General features: G+C 39.5%; 1 protein-coding gene across 1 annotated transcript in view; it reads right to left on the bottom strand.

Moving 5' to 3' along the window:
* Nucleotides 1-770: 770 nt before the first annotated feature.
* PIK3CA (phosphatidylinositol-4,5-bisphosphate 3-kinase catalytic subunit alpha) overlaps nucleotides 771-22,795 on the bottom strand; it is a 64,153-nt gene continuing 42,128 nt past the window's right edge. The window contains exons 9-20 of the mRNA XM_019532520.1: nucleotides 17,276-17,400; nucleotides 16,817-16,898; nucleotides 16,162-16,326; nucleotides 15,475-15,578; nucleotides 13,668-13,839; nucleotides 12,699-12,805; nucleotides 12,140-12,261; nucleotides 10,762-10,840; nucleotides 6,426-6,596; nucleotides 5,734-5,851; nucleotides 5,383-5,534; nucleotides 771-4,589 (exon numbers count right to left, since the gene is read on the bottom strand). Coding sequence (XP_019388065.1) covers nucleotides 4,319-4,589; nucleotides 5,383-5,534; nucleotides 5,734-5,851; nucleotides 6,426-6,596; nucleotides 10,762-10,840; nucleotides 12,140-12,261; nucleotides 12,699-12,805; nucleotides 13,668-13,839; nucleotides 15,475-15,578; nucleotides 16,162-16,326; nucleotides 16,817-16,898; nucleotides 17,276-17,400 — 1,668 coding nt within the window. The 3' untranslated portion in view covers nucleotides 771-4,318. The remainder of the gene's footprint in view (nucleotides 4,590-5,382; nucleotides 5,535-5,733; nucleotides 5,852-6,425; nucleotides 6,597-10,761; nucleotides 10,841-12,139; nucleotides 12,262-12,698; nucleotides 12,806-13,667; nucleotides 13,840-15,474; nucleotides 15,579-16,161; nucleotides 16,327-16,816; nucleotides 16,899-17,275; nucleotides 17,401-22,795) is intronic.

The following is a 22,795-nucleotide window of genomic DNA, read 5'->3' as shown; positions in this document are numbered from 1 at the left end:
CCCGATTTTTGTTATTATCTTGCCCAGTCAATATGGACATAAAAATGTGACCATCTGCACTGTGGTAGGCCACAAACTATTTTAGACAGATAGAACCTTACCTAAAAAACTCAGACAACTTTGACTAAAGAAAAAAATACAATTTACCGTAAGAATGAAACATGTATTGCAACACTAATTGGCTTCAATGATCTGCAACACAGTGTCCACAACTGTATACTATTTGTATCAAAATTGTGGTTCTTCATCTATTCAAGTAAAACCTTAAAAAACTGAAATACAGAAGTTTAAAAAAAATCTCAGAAGCAGCACATCATAATTCTCTCTAATACCACACCGTTTTCTTTAAATTGAAGCATTTTAAAGATGTCAAAGACATCAAAATACATAATCGTTCCAAGTGGCTTTTTTTTTTTTTTTTTTTGAATGGGTCCAGCCCAGATCTGCAACCTGTACAGACACGAAAAACAGGAGGAATTCACAATTGTTATTCAGCACAAACTTTGACCATGCCCGTTATAAAATGACAAAGCAAAGAAAATGTCTTCAAATTGCTAGCCAACATGGGCTACTGACCACTACAGGCCTTAAATGGTTTTACACAAAAATGAGAAGAAAAAGCCAACAAGCAGGGTCATCACATACAAAGTTCTCTACATGCTGCGTAATTTCTACAGTGCCCTTAATATGCAGGCTTCTTATATCTTCTCCACAAGATGCCAAACCACTAACCATTTTGGTTTTATTTAAATACTTTTTTTAAAATTAAAAAATTAAAATTATCCTGAAGGATTGCATCTTACCTATGAAGAAACTACCGATGCACTCCTTTGAGAACAGAAAGTGTGCATATGTAAGTCAGTACAGGAGTTTCTTTTGCTACCTTTAGGAAAGCAAAGAATACAACTCAAGAAAAACTAAACAGCAGCAGCCCATTTTGCTGTTAAAACAATGTAGAGTTTCACAGTTGAAAAAAATTAGTTACACCATATCACAACACATATTCACTAAAGTCACCATTTTCTAACAGTTTGGTAATAAAATGTAAGGCCCACTCCTAGGCTCTTTGCTCAGGTAAGACTCCTACAGGAGTTTTGCAGGAACAAGGTGCTCAGATTCAGTCCAAGGTTGAAATCAGCTACTAAAGTGTGTTTTGCACAGCTGATATTCAGGACAAAGGGAAATTCTCAAATCTAAAATGTCAACAGGAAAGAGAGAAAAATCAATTCCAAACTCTACCCCATACAGAGCTCCATTACAAATGTATTCAGTCTTCAAGCAGAAACTTTTTCTCTGAGAAAGTGGGCCTGATTCTCTCAGTGTAAATCAGGAATGATCCCCATAAAGTCAACGGATTTACATCAGTTTAAGAACTGGTGTAACAAGAAATATATTTAGGAGTTACTGCACATTTTAAAAAAATTGACTTTTCTGCATTTGATGAATTTGCCCTTCCCATCCCCATTCAATATACTTCCAAATTATGATAACAATTTGTTTCATACACTATAAACCCAGCCCATGACCTTCCCACACTTCTATTTTCTTTCATTCTAAAAGTCCTCCAAATTCTATCGGGACTATTTAGCTGATGGATTTGCTTTCCTATACTATCACATGCCCATAAGAGATTTTACAGCTTGTGCAGTGCTTTGTTGCAGTAACTCTTGGAAATAGAGGCCTGAATCTTCCCAACCCTGCAGTCTGTGCAAAATGGGTGCAAAAATTGCTATTTGATTTGGTATATTTTTTCACTCACATTTTATAAATTCATATAGCTACCACTGGGTCAAGTTATGGAGAACCAGTCCCATAAAATCCAATAAGCTTGAGGAGTGGACCTTTTAATTCAGATCCTAAAAGGCTGGCCAGATCTTGTGTAAACATGGTAAAATCTCTCTCTCGCAATACAAGATAGTCAATAAGATTAACGTAGGATGTGGCATTTACTAACACATTTCTCTGTTAAATTACGGTTTACAGGTAACAGGGTTTCAGATTTGAATCATTTCATTGAATTTCTTAGTGTAACTAATTCCCAAGGTTCAAAGTGTTGAAACAGATTGGGTTGACTACACGTAAAGGTAATTGTGTTCTGGTAAACATGCGATCATAAATGCTATTAGGAGTGAAAACATTCACATCTGAAAAGAGGCATATGTAACAGTCAGCGAATGAAAAAGGATTTGAACTCTGCTGGACAGCTCTAAAGTGATCATTAGAGCCAAGACACTGTATTCTCCATTCTAATCTTAGCATTTCTTCATAGCTTCCATGAAGACAGTAATTTTCCCATGCGATTCAGTTAAGTAACAGTGTGTTCAATGATTAACCAAAGAACTCCTGATTATGAAAAGTGTCTTAAAAGACGAAACAAAGTCCTGGCTTTACAATCCCAAATTTACTTTTGTCCAAGTCTTCTAAGGGTATAATTGATTGCACTTTTTAAATATATTACAATTTGCTTTAAAAAAAAAAAAGTCCAACCACTTGATACCTCATTAATACAACCCCACAAAGCACAGTTCAGTTAGAGATACCAACTGTCAGCATATTTCATATTACATCTGGTATTGCACTTTTGAGTGGCACTTAAATTTGTATAACCCAGCCCAACCCCCAAAGTCCCAGACTTTTGGATTTCATTCCAAATGCTGCAGATCTAGCAAGTCTAAAATGCTAGAGTAAATGTCAACCTTCACACCCTGGGTTTTGCATTTTTTTCCCCTAAAAAATGCTTAAGAATTTATAAAAAATAGTTTCAGAATAGCAAGTTTGACCTGTGGTCGCACACAGGACATCTAAAAACCTCTGGTAGTCTAGACAGTCTCAAAAACTGGTGCCAATTTAATGTGTAGATTGTTTGAGAGAGAGAAGGACAGTTAGATTTACAAATACGTAGAGAGAGATTATGTACAGACACACAGCTATAAAACATTTGTTTGGTAACTCCACATGCTATGAGCTACCCAATGTATTTGCTGAATGTTGAACTGCTTAGTGATTGTATTGAAAACTCATTTGTTTCTGAAGTACTGGTTACTGGGATTAAACAGCTGCTTTCAAAAGCAGCAGGAAAGAGAACAAAGAGCAAGAGAACAAGGTGGACCCAAAAGTTGAGGGTATAACCATACATTCCTTGAACTGCCAGCATATCACTTAAGTAACGTTAAGAGTATTGCCTGAGATTTGCTGAAGAGACTTAGGACAAGTTCATTTCTGGCACTGGTGGCTGCATCTCCCACTGATTTTAATAGTATTATATTCTCTTTCACCAGGGTTGAATTTGGTCCTTGGAGTACAGCTGGTCACCACCAGTGACATTACAAATAATGGGAATCTTGGACAGATAGAACTGGGCTGCAAAATTAAAATGAGTGACTATGGGACAAACCATGTAAATAAAGAATATATATTAATAATAGTTCCTATTATATAAATAGCCTTCATAAAAAAATAATCTTTCAATAATTTTTAATAACTCACCTTTTTTTAGGCCCTGGAAAACATGCATGAAAAAAGTCTATTCAGTTCAAGTCAGATTAAATCAAACCCAAAGTGAACACTACAATGTTTTGTTGCACTAAACCCAATTTTGACCATTCAATTTCTCAAGCTAGCCAGTCTTCTGGGCTGCTGGGGAACAGAGTTCTTTATGAAGCTAAGAATTTCATCTCTACAAATACTGTCCAGGAGAAAACGTCATACATATTGGGCCTATTTCCAACTGCTTTCAAAAACTGTGCAGATGACAGACCTAGAAGTGAAAAGGTTCAGTTAAACTTCAAACATAACATGTCTCTGAATACAGTTAAAGGCACTGCTCCCTCACTATTATTTTAAATCTCTCTGCCCTTAAAAACCCTTCCCTTCAAGATATGCAGCATCTAAATAGCTGTGGTAAATGGGAAGTTCTCTTTCAGCTCATTTGAAACCCAGCATAGTCTCCATCTCCTGTACCAGACTTCCTCCTGTAGTATGTCATGGACTGCATTTGATGATAGCAACTCTTTTCTTCCTCCTTCCAAATGATCGTTAATCAAAAAACAAAAACAGGAGAGACTTCCAAACCTTTTTTGGGCTTAAGGCATAACATGAAGTTACACATCATACTATAGCTTCATTTTGAAGTGCGTAGTTTTAGTGCTTTCTAAACCCTTTGGAAAATTGTCTGACTGTTTTGCTTCTGTTCTTGTTGTAAATTTAAATGTTGTTCGTGCAATTCCTATGCAACCAGTCTTTGCTGCTGACAGGCATTAGCAGTGCAGTGTAGTGCCCACAAAATGGGCTATCAGTTTGTGTCATCTTTGCTTTCATTTCAGTTCAAGGCATGTTGCTTTATTGTGTGGAAGATCCAGTCCATTTTTGTTGTCCAGCTACCCTGGTGAGCATCATTCATCTGTTTCATGAAATACTCCAGAGCTTCCTGCTCAGTTTTGTCCAATGCAAGTGTCTTTCGAATGTATGCAATATCATCAAAAGACTGTAATTCTGGCATGCCTGAACCAAGCATCATGGAGAACAGATTTATGAAGAGATTGGCATGCTGCCGAATTGCTAAATAAGCCTTACAACACATCTCTTGAAACCTTGAAAAGACAGACAGATAAGAGTTGATTCAAGACAACTTATTAGACCCACAACAACTTTCTTTTCTTGGAAATCACATTGGATATATATTCTTTTCATTTTACTATCATCTTCCCAAATCTCCCACATGTATGTTAATTCCAAAACTGAAATCATGTTAACATTAGCCATAGCCGTAACTTTCAGACAGGCCTGAAACAGTTCTAAAAGCCATTTTCATTTGCTGATACTTGCTTACAAGGTAAGTTATCCAGGAAAGTTTAAGGAACTCTACTGAGCCATTTGACTTATGGTAAAGCAAGATTTAAGTATTAAAAGCAAAGTGTTCATGGGTGATAAAATGTCCCAAATCTAATTCATTGTTTAATAAGATTTTAAATCAAGTAAGCTTAAATGTTCACATATCCTGCAAAGTCTGTGAAAGTCACAAAAACTTAGCACACCCCGGGTGCAGACCCAAAAACCAAGGTTTACAGTCTACACTTCTGACTCGTGGGTGGAAAGTCTGAGACACAGGATTCGTGACCTAGATCTGAACAAACAGAAGGTGCACATTGAAAAAAAACATAAAAATGAACAGAATCCATCTATGTCGCATTTCTTTGTACAATAAACTCTGTATGCAGTCGCACCAAGTCTAGTAGGCAGCTTCATTTAGTTATGGGTCAGAATATTAGAAGATCTATTACATCCAAGGTAATTTTTCTTACAAGATATTCCCACATGCACATAGCTGGGTAAAAGAGAAAAGTATTTTATTTGTATAAAAATACTCCATCTAAGAAGGCTTACCTTTCAAATTCTCTCGTTTTGGTACATTCTTGAGCTCCTTTACTAATCACTATTAAGAAATCTTGCGTTAGAACGAATGGTACACGCTCTCGCTTGTAACCAAATTTTTTCTTTTTGTGATCCAGAAAGTGCCCAAAATCAATGTGAAACAGCTTCAAAGAGGGAAAATAACAAAGTTATTTGCATGTTCATCTAAACAGCTATCACAGTAACATCAGTTCATTTAGCTTTAGCTTGGATTGGTGATGGAAACACCAGCTTACAACAAAAGCTGTATCTTAACATCAGACAACATGACACGTTACATAATTTAATATCTGCCAAGGAGTATTCTTGCATAAAGTATAATACCTGTCCATCATCCTTCACCATGATGTTACTATTGTGACGGTCACCGATTCCCAGTATGAATGTAGCGACACAATAGCCAGCACAGGAGCGTGTAAACAAGTCAATAGCTGCATCATACCTATTGAAAACAAAACAAGGCATTTTACTATTCAAGTTCTAACATAAAACGCAGAAGTAGCATTCATATCAGGAGGAGCTGGATGTGTGCATGCTAGTTCAATGAAAAAGAAACAAAACTTCTTGGACTGAACTGAATCGCAAAGAACGTGAAAGGAAGACAGAAGATGCCAAATAATAATAAAAAGAACTATTACTGCGTGGTCTTATAGGTAAATGGCCCCTGGACCAACACTCTTAGAAGGAGAAACAAGGTCTCACTTGTTTACCTACCTATTTAATTTGAGATGTAGTCCATATTTTGATGAGTGCATAGCAAAAAAAAAAGGGCAACTTAAGATCACTGTTGTATTGTCACCAGTGTGTTAAACAATACCTCAATCAAACTCAAAAGAAGAGATATGGGGGTGGTAGAGAGGGGACGAATGTGTGGGAAAGAGTACTGGTTAGGAGGAGGAACAAGGTCCATTATGCAACGTCCCACTTCCAGAAGACAGGATTTGTATACTTTTGCTTTACAGCTTCCTTCAGAGAGACGTCTAACAAATAAAAACAAAACAAGAGTAAAATCTCACATTTCTCCTTTGTTCTTGTCTTTGAGCCACTGATGTAATGTGTGGCTGTTGAATTGCAGCGCGCCCTTTAGGCCTCCTTTGCACTGTATCTGCATGATTGTATGAGAGCTTCTGACCACTTCAATAAGGCCAACACAGTCACCAATAGACAAACAACCATAAGGCAACATCCTGGAAGAGAAATTTTTTTTCAGATCATAGTTTGAGCCAGCAAATGTGTTAGCAGTATTAAATATGCACTGTTTAGTAATGTTTGTCAGATGAATACCATCTGTTATTAGCTTTACTACATGGGGATATGAATAAAAATCCATATTAAAGCCCTACAGATGTATTAGAAGCACTAAATAAACCATGCAATAATATGAAGTATAATGATGTGCTTGGCTCCAAAGCCATGGCATCTGGTAATGCATTTCCTGAGCTTTACTCCAAAAGCAACAATTAAGCTGAACATTAAATTAATGGTTTCCTACTAATCTACTAAAATTAAAAACAAATCTATCCATTTTAGGTGGATTTCATTAGTTCTTGAGATAAGGATAGACCCAAGACATTCAGGAAGGGAACACCTGTCACATCACAATTACCATCGGATAAGTACAGTAGAGGGTTGATCATCTAGAAAGTCAAACAACCAGCAGGTTTTACATTTAAAAAGCCGTAAGCCCGCAGTTGGGTTTTCCTTGTTGACGAGACAACTACTCATTGTCTATTTACTAGGCATTTGAGATTTTAAAACATTACATGGAATCATACATTTATTTCCTTCTATTTGCTGCACAACACATTCATTAAAAGGTCTGCTGTCAATACTTCACACTGTGGTGTTTCGTTATCCAGATAAAAAGATTATCTGCAATGATGGTGACACTAATTATTTTGATAATTAACTTTCTACTGTACATGATAAATTTTAAGAAAAGTTTGTATGGACATTTAAAAATACATTATTTTCCACTGTAATTACCTGAAAATATTATAACATTGTAATAAAAACTCTATGATGTAGAGTAGCAATGTCTGAAGCTGCTTTTAACTGCATATCCATCCCTGGAAATATGCATGTGATGTACACACCACAAACACGTGCCACCCCCAGTACCATTTTTATAATATCCTCCCCACCCTATCAATGACTGTTCCCTACATGTAATAAAATTTACAGTAGGACAGTGGCTTAATTATTCTCCAAAGCAGTCGAAGAACTATTCATTTTTCTTTTCCCTTCACCTCTCCCTCCTCCTTCATCTTTTATTGCTTCTTTTATTCCTTCCCCCCCCCTTTATCTTTTTTTCCTCAACCTTTTACTGGGAACAAAGAAAAACTAAATTAAAAAAAAAATTGCTTTATATTTGATTCTGAAGGCTGAGAGAACTGGTCATTCCAAGTCCTCTGTGGGCAGGCTGGATTTTGTAACTGGAAAGGACTTGTCTTGCATTTTACCTTCAGGTCTGAACTTTTAGGGAAGGGTCATAAGGAACATAGCTTTCACATCACTTGGTTGTCACAAAGAGACAGGACATTCTGAGTTAGGAAGACGAACTCCAGGGCTTTCAACTGGACTTGATTTTACTCACAGTGGAATGAGTAGCACAGACATCGCGTGCCCTGAACTACCCTTGCTGCTGAGAAGACTATTTCCTCCATTCTGGGCTAATTGAAATAATTTTCACAGTTAAGAGTACTAATATTTAGGCATAGTGAGCTGCAACAGTTTAATCTGAAAGTCAAAGGCTGTGTCTACACATTGTCCTACAGCCATGTAGTGACACACTACACTGCCATATGGCGTGCTACGGTGATGTAGCGATCACATATGTCTACATGGGACTTCCAGCTACGTCGTCAAAGTGGCATGCTCCCCGAGTATAGTGCACTGCTATGGTGATGTAGCAGTGAAGTCTAATGGTGCACTGCAGCGCAGTAACCGCCTGTACTGCGCCAAAAGGAAGAACTAAAACACAGCAGTGTAGCAACACTGCCACAGGGCAATGTGTAGATGCCCCCGAAAAGAGCAAACAATGTGGCAGGCCTACGTTCAAAAGGCATGATCCCCTGGCTATTCAGAAATGAAAAATTTTTTTCTTCAGCATGTGTCTACAACAGCAGCAATGAGGAGATCAGAAGGACACAATCTAATAGTCTACACAGGAAACTCTTTTGACAGAGAAAAATTATGAATTTTTAGGTCTTCAAAATATTTTGCTCTGTTTATCATGATTCATCCCTGGCTCATTCAGTGTTCATCTTCATCCAGCTGCCTTGTCTGCATAAGAATGTCAATCAAGCAGAGGGCCAGCTGGGAGACAGTGCTATCTGAAAATGGAAGAATGACTATCATCTGATCTGTGTAGTGCTGATATACAAGTCCAAGGAATCTTAAGTCCTCTTTTAAAAATTAAGTCAAAATATTGAACAGCTGGGGGGGAGGGGGGAAGAGAGAAAATCATAAATAGAGCTGGAAGGGACCTCCAGAGGTCATCTAGACCAACCCCTGCCTGAGGCAGGATCAACCCTTGCCAAACCATCCTATATAAACCATAATACAAACTCTACATAAGACTGTCAACCCGGACACAATACAGACCTACTAACATGCTAACCTGCCACAGGTAAAGCAGGGGAACTATGGCAGCCAACATCCTGCTTCTATCAAATGTTGTCAATATATTGTCAAGGGATCCCAGGTAGAGGGGCCATACCACACATTACAGTAGAAGGCAACCCCCGCTCCTAAGTCTGTACAAATCTGACTACAGAGTAAAATTTCTTCTTGACCCTACACATGGCATTTGTCTGACCCTGAGCAGAGAGGCAAGACCCTCTAGCCAGGAACTTCTCGCTTTGGTCCCAGCAGGAGCACTGGCATACCCCAGTCAAAGTCCTCAGCCTTGGCTGTAGCCAATACCCAATGCCTCTGAGGAAGGCTTAAAAACACCCTGACATGTAGCAGAAAGAGGTGAAGGGTGAGGAACAACAGGGGCAACTAGTAATGCACAGAAGCATGGGAAATACGCACAGTAGAACATAGGTGTAGCTATACCGAGATCATCCCTGGCCAGTGGCTGTCCCATTTCTTTCTGAACACCCACAATTTCCCTAAGTAGTCTATTCCACTGCCTTACTGTTCTAACGGTGAAGAAGTTTTTCTCGATATCCCATCTAAATTTATTTTGCTGCAAATTCATGCCATTGGTCTGTGTCCCCCTCTCCGCAGAAAAGAAAAAATGTTTTCTACTTTATGGCAGCCCTTCAAGTAATTGAAGGCTTCCATCATGTCCCCTCTTAGAAGGATGGGGCCGTGCAGAATTCCATAACTGATTGCTCCTGGATGCAGAGGAACAACTGCTTATCACCACAGTAGTTGTAGTTGAATGTTATACAGTGCTGTACACAGGTCCAGGTGGGAAAGAATGGATGTCCTGCTCTTATCTATGTGCAAGGGGACGTTGTCTACCAGCACTGCTCTCTACTCTATAACCTGGTCTGAATACTCACGGAGAAGTGCCCTGGGTACTACAAATGGACAGATGTATTTGGAGGCGGGTCCCTGCTAGTTTCTCAATTATCTCTTTACCAAAAAGGTGATTCTTGGCACTATCTGGTATTTTCCAGAGTCCATTGTGCCCAGAACTTACTTTGAAAATTGGTATGTAGCATGCTTTAGGCTGGAAAGTTTGTACGGTACTAGTAGGAGGGAAGAATCCATGGCAGCACATGCAGATCCTACCAAGCAGGCACAAAGACAGGAAGCTGCATCCTTGCAACTCTCCATAAAAAAAACCAGGAAACCGACCCATACATCTTAATCTGTCCTAAAATCACTATTACCAGAAGTAAGAACTTGGGAGTTTTCCTTACTACCTCTTCTGTATTTTGGAGAGAGGTGAGTTTGAATGTTAATGAATGAAGAAAACCATAGTGGCTACAGAGTTTGGTAAAGATATTCAAAGAAAAAAAAAAACCTGTATAGTGAAGAAAAGCAGGGATGTATAAAATACAGAGGAAGTACAAAAAAGGAGCTAAATCATGGTTTATCTGTGACCTGTACGAGACTGCAAAGCAGTGAACAAAGTAGCCAGTGCCAACCACTACAATTTCTATTAGGTAGATACCTGCCTGCTAGTCACTGGTATGATATCACCAAATTCATTTTCAAAAGGGAGCACTGATTACTTACTGATAACTAGTACTTTGGTTACCTCAATGCTGTACAAGTTGCCAAAACAGAGAGAGTTTGCCTTTCACAGGAAAAGGGGAACAGCAAACAGATGAAGCAGAAAAGAGTTTTACAGTTCAGGGTTGTATAGCTCGAGAACGCCCTCTTACTTACCGGAGATCAAGACCCTGATTTTGCCAGATGTTTTCCATTATTCGAATAATCTGAAGCGTCAGCATATCCTGACGTAAATCTGAAACATTCAAATAATACAGATGTTGCAGATTTTAAAAGATCAGATTGAAAGCTTTTGGTAATGTGACACTGTTCACATTTTTCACAAGGACAGTAGCCCGTGTAATAAAATAAAGTTCTAGAAAAAACATTCTTCTCCTCATTATTTTGCCTCACAAGAGTTAAATAACAAATACTGGTGTTTGAGAGAGAATAAAAGTTGTAGCATTCGTTTCAATGCTACCAAGGCACAACTTAAAAACCTTTAAGAGCCAAGAGACTGAAGGCGACAATTATTATAAAATTAAAACATCTTTTAAATGTTCTATATTTTAATATCTGAAAGAGAGGTACTGTGCTTAAAATAATATTATGTTGCTAGTGAATCCCTATTAAAAAGAAGTCAGGCAAATCAGTGTTAATACTACTGAAAGGACTGTTTATGAGTCATAGTCTAAAGTCACCTGTTATGTTTGTTGCAAAAACAACACTTTTCATAAAGCCTGTTCTAAAAGCTGTGGGGCCAGCCTTTTTGGCAAGCATTCCATAAGTTATTCCCATGCCCCTCCTGAGTGCCGCTCTGACCCTTTCCCTTACCTGATCTGCTACTCCCTGCCTTATGGTCCCTGACCAAGCTGCTTTTTTCCTCCCTGTCTGATCAGACACTGTGCTTTCTGCTCCCGGCTTCTATCTGTCACTGTACTGCCTCTCTCCTGCACAACCAACTGTATGTCACGTGAGGAGTCTGCCCGTGCCACTTTTGCCACCCATGCCTCAGGCTGGCCACCCATGGCTTACAAGCACAACTACATTTATAAATGCCGGCATATGGAACAACTATTTTTAAACGCATCTACTTCTTTAGAAGAATCAACATGCTCATCACAAATGTTTGTGAACTTCTCTAAAAGACGTATCCTATATATAGGGCCCTACTGAATTCACGGTGGAAGTGAGCTGCGTTACAGCTCCTTTAATCGTTCTTCCTCCCCACCACTAATTGGCCAAGAGGCCCCAGCAGCCCTGCTGCTGACCGAAGGGGAGGTAAAACTAGTGCCATGTTTAAAACTGTGGTTTTTGCTTCCCTGCCAATCAGAAGCGAGCCACAAGCAGGGCCCCTCCAATCAGCAGCAGAGCGATGTGCAGGCAAACCTGCAAGATTAAAGGAGCCACAGCACAGCCCACTTCCACTATGAATTTGGTAGTGCCCTACCTACATATTAGGAAAAGCTTCAATTAAATTGGCAGTGAATAAAAAACCCATACACCCCATTCAATTACAATACATTAAAACAAGACAAACGTGTGTTTTCCTTACCATCCCCATTTTTAAAGATGATCTCGTTGTTCTGAAACAAGAGTTCAGACATAATATCTGGGTTTTCCCAGTTCAGCCATAGAGGCCTTTTTGCAGAGGACATAATCCTGCACTCGTCAAGCCTACAAAAAGATAGAAAGAAACATAGCACCAGACTATTACAAATGAATGGTGTTTCTGCATTCTTCTTCTCTCCCAGTTTCCTCCCCTCAGCACTTTTTGTTGATGTGAAAACAGAATGGACAGAAAGGGACAGTTAACTAGCCACCGTTGCCATTCTAGGAGTGCTAAACATAATGCAATAAAGGGCACTAGCCACTATGGGAGCATCCTATATACCGTATTTCTGAAGCTCTACCTACACAGAAACTGCAAATGCATGGAGTTATACACTGCTCTGTGGTGATTTTAAATCGTTTTACTGATGGCATTGGCTTAATGTTCTTTAGGAATCCACTACAAATTTGCTTAGTAAAATCCACAATTTAAACTTTACCAAGAAAATGCATGTCACAAACATGGTTTATTTAAACGTCAGTTCCAAAAGGGAAGAACATACCTGAGGTTTCCTAGCTGATGGGCGGGGTTAAGAGGAGAGATAAAACCTTGCAAAGCATCCATGAAATCTGGCCGCCTCATTTGTTCAACGAGAAATTTCATTTGCACCTGACAAATAATAAGATTTAAGTTTGGGGAATTTTTTTTTTTTATTATTACACATAGAATAGGGGTAGGCAATGCTTTTTGGCCACAGTGCCAAATAAACCACAGTCTACCTTGGAAGGTGCCAGACAGCTGGCATGCCAGAAAAACAAAATGAGGGCGGGGGGATGGGGTGTGTATGGCAGGACGCATGGCATATTAGTATATTTAATAATTATAAATGTTGCTTTTGTTGCTGTGTATTCTTTTTTTGTTGAGCATGTTGCAATGGGGGGGGGGGGGCCAACAGCAGAGCGTGAGCACCAGACAAACGCACACAGAGACCCATATGCACAAACACAGAGAACCAGAACACACCCAGAATAGACACATGCACAACATGTCCAGAACCAGACATATGTGCATACACAGAGAAGATCAGACAGAACCAGATGTGTGGGCACACGGAGCTGGGCTCCTGGGCCACTGGACAAAGTCTGCTCCCAGACATGCGTCCACCCTGTGGTATGGAGCTAATGCCAGGGCCCGGAGATGTTTGCAGCTGCCCAGCTGCCTGCTGGAAGCAGCCCGGGCTTCGTGGCTGGTAGCAGCTGCAGACAAACCTCAGTTTAGCTATGTATATATAAAATGAATTATTAGTTTAAGGTATATCCTAAAAATGTATTTAGGTTAAGTACATTTATTAAAACCAAAAGCCATGTAACAATAGGTGGAGAAAAGATACCCCAACTTTTTGGTAAGGAATTCTATTATCTAGTAAGTTATCGATGCTAGTACTGCTTGTGTCTAATAAACAAGTGAAGATCTAACTCTTGAAACTACTAACAGGCCACATACTTAACCACAGTATTTATAGCTACAATACCTTTTGCGTTTCATCCTTCTTTTCCTGCTTGAGAATATCAGTAAGGTTAATTAGCTTCTCCATTGCTTCCACCTGCCTGCTCAGGTGTTTTAGGTACATCCCACATGCTCGACAGTAGGACTCCAAAAGCAAACCAAATCTTTGACTTACAGTTTTATTGTGCATTTCAGACCTATGAGAACAAAACATTTACAGGTAAAAGAAAAGACTGTTTACAGGTGTTAAGAGTTTAGTGGTCTTTCTGGGAAGGGTTCAGCAACCTTTAATAAATTGTGGGTTAGAACAACTCAGCTTCTGTCAGATGTGGGCCTTGTGGTGCCACGTCAGTAACAAGGGGCGGGGGGTTTTCTCCCTCCACCTGTGCCAAGACAGACAGCCAGGAGCTGTGCCCATGCCACTGCCATTTCTTCAAGCCTGAGGGGTTGTGGGGAGGTGGGGGTGGTGAGAAGCAGAAGCAGCAACACGGGGTGCTGGTAGATGTGCCAGGAGGCTGCTCTGATGAGCTGTAATTACTAATTAGTGCAAGTCAGCCAGCCTCTGCATCTCGTGCATCAGCGTCCCTATGCTTCATAATGGTGGTGAGGGCGCTTTAAATAAAGCTTATAGGATGAGCGTTAAAGCACCCCTGGTGCCATTTTGAAGCATGGGGACACTGATATATGAGACGCTGTGGGCAGTTTAATTAGAATGGTTCTAGGAGCCATTCTAATTAAAGCCCCACCCCCCATGTGTAAAAATGCCCAGAGGCGCAGCTGGTACCTACATGACCCTGAGAGAGGTCTTTACTGCATAGTCAGCATGGGTACAGGCAGAGGAAGTGTGTAGGGGCTGTGCAGTTTCCAGGTGGGCCCAACCTGCAGCTGGGAGGCAGGGATGGAGGGAAATACTGGCAGAATGGAAGCAGTTTGCCTAGTTTCCCAGCCATGACACAGCACATGTGGGCCCCCACGCACCCAGGGAGTGGGATAGGGGCTGAGAGGAGAGGCAGTGGTGTAGGCTCCAGCTCTGTGGGCCAGATCCAGAGGGCTGGAACTGATCTGTGGCTCGTATGTTGCTGATCCCTGCTGAATAACTGAATCAATGTTCACTTTTTTCCATAAAGCCCTATTCTTTGTGCAAGTCTTGCAAAAACATTAAGAGGAGACATATCATAGCCTTAGGAAAAACAGTGCCTTAAATTTATACCTCAGCTAACAGTACATGATTATATTTGGAATTTACCTCTCTGAAAAGAGAGCAATATTCTTGTCACCGATACTGGCACCGTCCTGAACACAGTATTAGAAAAGCATTACAGTTGACTGCTGGTCTCTTCAAGGGTTCAAAAATGCTATTACTACAGCTTTCTGTTCAACTTTAATTCAGCTCCATAATGCTGGAGTCAAGGTCTTTAAATGAACAATCACATAGTATACTCTTCCTCTATCTTAATCCAGAGATGAAGACAGTGGATTAAATTTATTGCAGGAGAGGGAAGTTGTAAATATTAGTGTTGCTGGTTAAAGGATAACTAAGAATTAAACCAGCCTTATCTACTTTGGTCCTTCAAGAAGCCAAAGCTAATGCTTAATTTAATAGCTTTTCAATATTTAATATCCTCTTAATACTTTTGATTCTTTTTTTATAGGTTTTTAAAACGTGCTAATTAAAACGCAGATGCTATCATGTCGCCTTATGTTACAGGTCACATGAAGTGGGTAAAAGCTGAAGGAAAAATGGAGTTTTAATTTACCATTCAAACTTTTACTGCTAGTGAGATGTTGTTTATAGGCACCTAGCCATCACCCAAACACCAGCACAAACTTACTTTAAATGCCAAAAGAAAAAGTGTCCTATTCTTTGATTGGTCAGTGCCTTCTTGAGTAAAAACCTCACCAGCAGATTATCCAAGTATTGTTCGTATTTCAGCACCTAGTTACCGATAAGAAAACACAAAAGCATTAGGAAATGCTGTTATGCAAGTGAATAACACATACAGTGAAACATGCATTTACATTAAATACTACCCAGAACACACCTTATATTTTAGAACCCAGCAATGTCGGACTCGCATAGTTTAGTATTTGTTAGTGCAAGACAACACTGGAATAATACTTGCTAGCACAGAACATATACTGGACATGTCCTAAAAACACCCTGTTACCTCTCTGATATTTTCCTTGCAATTCACTTGAAATACTTGACATGTGCCAAAATTTTAGCCTCCAGGTTTCTAGAGTTTCCCCTGCAGGGCTCCCCTTTTGTTACAAAGAGACCTGGTGCAGCTGCCAAAACGAGTCAGGAGACTATCTCTGTGCTGGGTTATAGCATACAATCTCTCATTACAGTAAAACAGACCAAGCTGGATCTTTCAAGGCTGAAAAATCACAAAGGAATTGCTCTTGTCAAGATGCCTCTCCTTGTTACTTGAAGAGTAACATGGCAACGACAATACTCAACAACGCATAAGACAAGGAAATGGAGCAACTAATGAAACAAAACTTGTTAAGAATACCTGTACTAGCTGGATTAAGTACTGAGACAGTTTGTCATCTGTCAAATACTTCTCCAAACACTGAACTGCAAATGATCGCACCATTGGATCAGGATAATTACAGTCCAAAAGTTCCATTGCTTGTTCTGGCTTGATTGGAGGCCAGTCTTTTATCAAACAATACATCTGTGTGCAAACATCCCCAACACACAGTTTAAATCAGTTACATGGGTAAGATAATCATTATGACACAGACACTTATAAGTACTACTATGCATTTGATTTCCCCGATTAAAAACTAGAGTTTACTCTTCAGACCGTAGAGGCAAATTATGTTGGCATAAATTGTAACCTACTAAATAATTTATCTACTATTAAAAGAGTGAATACTAAGAATTACAACCTTGTGGGCTTATAGTCTATCCCATTAGCCAGCCACCAGGGATTCAACCATGAACTACGAAAGATGTGTTAAAGAACCAGGCTCTGGAACAGCAGCTGTAAGACAGCCTTATCCTCTATGGATCAGGCAGATGGGCATGTATGATACACCCCACTGTCAATACAGATTTAACTTGAACCACCATTCACTTTCATGAAATTTACTGTGAAAATAACTGTTTAGAAAATCCAAGATATACTGTGCACTTAACATGATCTACTTTCTGCACATTACCTGGGTTACTTCATCTCTAGAGTTCCATTTAACAGACAAAAGCAGTTTGGGGAGAATTTCTGGGGTATTTACACAATTATGTCTGTAAAAAGACAAGGAAGAGAGAAAAAGTTACCTTGTACGTGCAAAAGAGAAACAGAAAATATAAAATACTCAAGCATAGCTGGACCTTATCTATCTTTAAGCCTGCAGCAGTGGGTCAATGGGGCTCTGCATGGGTTCAGGAATCTGTAAGTACAGATAAGACTGCAGGACTAGGGCATGTATCATTTGCTCCTATCACCTGCTTCTCTCCATAAAATGAAAATAAGTCACACTATAAAATATGCTTCTAAGTGTCTTTTCTAAAATACTAGCTGCAACAAGACCAAGATAAAAGGGAGGTAAATGCCAACCAATTACGGCACTTAATGAAATTGGAGGTGAGTTCCAGAATCTCATCATCTAGGTTCTTTATACCTGTGGCTCCAAAGAAAGTCCTTCTCTTGCTCAGTGATTTCAGATAGTGGATCTCTTGTACAAATTGCACGGAGTTGTTCTTTGTCACTTTCTCTTACTTCAATATCTCTAGCTAGCCTGTTACTCTGTAAAAAGAAAGTGGTACATTATCCCTCCATACACTTCCTTCTGCACTCAAAGCTACCTAATTTACATAACATGTTAATACAGCATGGCAGTATGTATAGTCTATTTTCTTCTATGACAGTGAGGATTTACGGTGTGTTTTTTTAAAAAAAAAGGAAAGTGAGTGCCTGCTACACAGTGTTTTGATTTTTTTTAACAGCTTTCATCACAACCACCACCACTTCAAAGGGCATATTTCCAGTTGGCTGGATGAAGAGACAACAGCAGTTGATGGAGTATAACCAAGTATCACCAAGGCTGTCTAGCAACAGCCCCACAGAGCTCCAAGTTCAAGTGACTATCCCTAGTCTTAGTTCTCAGCTGTGGAGGAGACCGACTAGAAGTGGGCAAAAAAGACCCAAAGAGCAAAAGACGTAAAAAAATTGAGGTGAGAAGGGAAACACAGACTAAGTCCAGGAATCTTTATAACTGGGAGGGAGGGGAATGGATTTTACATTCTTTCTACGCAACTGTAAAGCCGGCACTGGTTAATGTTGAAACGACTCCCCATATGAGCAGGGCCATTAGACCTGGGTATACATGGGACTGAGCTTACTTAGGTTGATTCTGTTGATTAGTATCACATATAGTTTTCATTTTTAAAACATGTATGCCCCCAAAACTTGTTACACAGGTGCATTTTAAAAGATACCAAAACCAAAGAAATGTACTTGATCACTCATGACTCATTTGCTTCTCTTTAATCTTTCTCCCCTAATTTGCATCTTTTATCTATGATTCCTGTTACATTTCTGAGCTCTACAGAACGATAATAGGATAATGTAGCTTGATTTCATTTCCAGAATTAATTGTGTTACGCCTTAGTATGTACATAAAATATTTTATCTGTACACTCAGCCAAGAGATTCTAATATATAGTTACCTCGGGTCTGTTAACAAGATTGTAAGTATTTTGCTTTGCTTTCTGTTTATAGTATGTTGTTTTCTTTTACTATAACATTAGTCACCTGCTGCGTTACACTGAGAACATTTTACATGTCTTAAATCAAGTAATTAACATTTCCAACTAAGAGTGGTGAAAAAGGCACCACACCCTTGAATCCTGTCTACCATTATCCCTAGAAATGCCTTCATCTTTTGTGCACTGCCCATCTCCCTGCGACTGATGCACTGATAACTCCAATCTGCTCACTTTTTTGGAGGCAGCTGCTAAAGTAACTGCCCAATAAAGGCAGAGACAAATACTTCTGACCTGCTACAAGTGAACATGGTCATAAGGGCTATATTGCAGGAACAGATACAGCAAAATAATGTTCTGCAGAGATCAAAAACCAGGACACAAATGTACATGTTATGAAGAGATGTACAGTGAAAAAATAAGCTAAGAGATAATTATGGGAAAGAAGTTAGTGGATAAATTATTCATGCCAGGAATGAAAGGATAAACAAATTTCAGTATATACTCCATTCTATAAAAATAAATATGAATTATAAAAATTCATAAAAGCAAACATTTCTCTTTGTTCTGGAAAAGTCATCTTGAGCAGAACAAAGCCAAAAAGGGATCAGACTTGGCATCTGCTGCTGTCTACAGATAGCATCTTCAGCTACAAGGTTCAGACATTCATGCCTCCTACTTTTACACTGATTACTGTAAATGAGAGTGACTACAGTACAATATTATTTTTCAGTTTCTTTATGACTAATACCACTGCATGCAGTAAGTTAACTCTTTTTCTTAGATAACCTTTCAGATATCCTTCTCGTTTGTGTGGCCATTTTAAACAGCATCCAAAGACAGAAAAACCATTAAAAATAGGAAACTGTGTTTGTATAACTATAAAAAAATTGGCAGCTGGATTTATGGGAAAAGAGGTAGTAGTAAACTACTCCTAGTTCATTTCTCAATTTGAAATCTAGTCTAGTTTTAAAAGTGCCAAAAATCAATATTAGCTTCTAGTTCAGCACAATTTTTTTGATCTTTACTCAAAACCAGCCTAAAAGAAGGTTATTTAACACTATTTGTACATGTTGGATCATAAGACAAAATGTACCTGTATAATGGGTCAGAAAGGTCATGGTTTAGGTCAAGCCCAGTGGGAATAGCATTTATCCTGTTGAGGTCAACATCAAAACCTTGAAATTCTATGAAGTGTGGGACAGTAAAGTAGATTATATATAATGTACGTATTCGAGAAAGCTTCTTCAATATTAGCGATAACAAGGGATCTATAAATGCTCCATTAAAACAGTATTTATGCCTAACTTCAATTTTTTTGTATTAATGTACTGGTTAAAAAGCCAATGCTGTGCATTAAAAAACAAACCAACAAATATGTATATCAGTTTGCATGTTAACAACAGAAAATGTTTTACAGAATTTCAGTGACAAGTCACATAACAATGGCTTGGCCTGATGTCTTGTATAGTTTCTGGGGCTAAATTATTTAAAATGTGATAAAGAGATGGGTAGTATTAGCCTAATGAAGTGCCAGATCTTGAAAACACAGCACACATTCCCTCATATCTGCAAAAAATTTGTTTTCCATTTATCTAGCATTAAAGTTATTATTCAGCCATAAACATACGCAGTGCTTTACAAAATACAGAACATACAGCTTCTGCCTTAAAGATTACAAAATTAACCAGGTTAGACCAGTGGTCCTCAACCTCTGGTCCACGAAGCCTTATCATTGAGCCCGTGGAGCTTCACATGGCTCCAGAAATTTGCATAAATCACTGCTCCCCTACAGCCAAATTTCCAATCCATGGAGAGCCCTGAAGGCCAGATAACGTGGTCTTGCATGTTAGATAGTGCCTGTGTGCAGCTGAGTTAGTGCAAGAGGTTGCTCCATGGCTGGATCTTGGTATGGAGGGTCGAGCTGGCAGACGGACCCCATGCCACTCATCTGGCCCATGGAACCAAAAGGATGGGCACCCCGGGTTAGCCAATACAGGGATGACAAGGATGGTGTGGGGATACCACCGGTGATAAATTTAAGACAGACTTTACATAAGAAATATTTTAAAGATTAATTTGAGGAAGGAATAAAAAGACATTCCGCAGGCAACTATAAGGAAGCTAATCAGAGCTATAGCAAGGAACAGCGTGAAAGAAAGCACAAAAGTAGAACAAAGGAAAGAAGGAGCAACACTACGCATGGCTGGACTGACAAGCAAATGGAAATAGATGTTAAATGGCCTTCCTCATCTTTAATTACTGAGACCTAACTTTAGGCTCCTGTAGGAAGGATCCAGACAGGTTCAGGAGAAATAGGTGTAAGTTTGTAACATCACCCTAATTCTTAGAACATTTAACATTTTTGAAAATTCAAAAAACACAGCAACTAGACACTATTAGGTTTTGAAGACAATTTGACTTTATGTGCTTCTGCACTTCTCATTTGCAGCTAATGACAGGAGAAATAGTATTAAGATGGCTATATTCAAGCCTTTATATTAAAAGGGCCTTTATTTAAAAGTATGTTTTTCCAGATTTCGCAGCTCTTGGAAGCGAGTCGGCAGTGCTAAGCTTCAGGTATGTACCCATACTCTTAGAGGTTCACCTGATCATTCTGCATACCTGCTCCCTTTCTAATTTAAAGCAGATTTTAAATAGGAGATGGAGTTAACATATTTTAGCAAGGCAGGAGACTGGCATACATGATCTTTCATCTCAGTGCCAACAACTGACCCATCTCCTTCTGTATCTACAAGTTGAAACTATGAAACATGGGAGTTATCATGCAAATTCACCCTCTTGCTCTTCCCCCAGAAAGCAGCTCTGTTCTGAGCACTCAAACCAACAAACCTGTATTATCAAGTTTACCCTTTCTTTCACCTGTAACACCCAGTCTTTCATTGAACCTTGTCATATGCCTTCCTGGAATACTTGCCAAGTCTGTCCGTTGTCCTTTGTCCTACTACTAAACCTCTAGTTCTACGAAAGCATGCGTCTGTCCCTTGCCCTTTCCCTCTTTTTGTTAATGTTTTGATAGAAGCTCTTCAAGATACAGTCTGTGCATCTATTTCTGTGTAAAATTAGTTCTTTCACATTTACACCAAACATAAAACAGCAACGATAGAGGTGATAATTGACATTTTACAGTTATGCCACTAAACCCACACAAAATGCTTAGTTTATGTGGCTTGCTTTTCAAAGAAGGCCGAGTACCCGCAGCTCCAATTAGCTTTAAGGTTCTAAAAACCTCTGGATAATAAAGCTGAATCCAAACCAAATGTGATGCACTGATTGTCAAAAAAAAAACCCCCTTTTAATTTGCAGTCATAATACAGCTTCCTCTGTTTAAGGTACACACCCATTGTCAGTCCAGCCTGCAATGTAGGAATGCACCCAAATCCCTGTTTGATAAAGCTGTCAGCTTCTACAAATAATGCTTTCTACCATGTTATTTTATGGAACTTTTAAACACGTAGCTCAAGCGTACAGGAGATGGGACACTCTTAAAGGATGGCTGAGACTGGAGAATCAGCCTCCACAAGAACTACAACCCCCCAAGGATGGAGATTCCACCACCTTTTTGGGCAACCTGTTCCAGTGCTTTACTCCCCTCCTAGTGGGAAAATTTTTCTTACTATCCAGCCTAAACTTCCCTTGCTGCAACTTGAGCCCATTGCTTCTTGTTCTGTCATCTGCCACCACTGAGAACAGTCTAGCTCCATCCTCTCTGTAACCACCCTTCAAGTAGTTAAAGGATGTTATCAAATCCCCCCCTCAGTCTCTTCTGCAAACTAAATAAGCCCAGTTCACCCAGCCTCTCCTCATAAGTCACGTGCCCCAGCCCCCCAACCATTTTTACTGCTGTCTGTTGGACTCTCTCCAACTGGTTCACATCCTTCTTGAAGTGTAGGGCCCAAAACTGGATGCAGGACTCCAGGTGTGGACTCACCAGTGCAGAATAGAGGGGAATAATTACTTCCCTTGACTTGCTGGCAACACTCCTACTAATGCATCCCAGTATGCTGTTACTTTTCTTGGCAACAAGGGCACACTGTTGACTCATACTCAGCTTATTGTCCACTGTAACCCCCAGGGCTTTTCCTGTAGAACTGCTGCTTAGCCAATTGGTCCCAAGCCTATATGCAATTCTTCCATCCCAAGTGCAGGACTCTACATTTGTCCTTGTTGAACCTCATAAGCTGAGTATTGTCTTTTGGCCCAATCCTTCAAGTTGTCTAGGTCACTTTGAATCCTAGCTCTACCCTCCAGCATATCTACTACTCCCCGCAGCTTGATGTCATCTGTGAACTTACTGAAGGTGCACTTGATCCTATCTTTCAGATTGTTAATGAAAATATTGAACTAAACTGGCCCCAGAACCAACCCCTGGGGCACTCCACTCGATACTGGCTGCCAACTAGACATCAAGCCAC

Source organism: Crocodylus porosus, unplaced genomic scaffold (assembly GCF_001723895.1).
Source record: "Crocodylus porosus isolate Cpor-Errol unplaced genomic scaffold, CroPor_comp1, whole genome shotgun sequence".
Classification (NCBI taxonomy): Eukaryota; Metazoa; Chordata; order Crocodylia; family Crocodylidae; genus Crocodylus; species Crocodylus porosus.
Note: the sequence above shows the minus strand (reverse complement) of the source record. Positions and strands in the feature narration are given on the sequence as shown.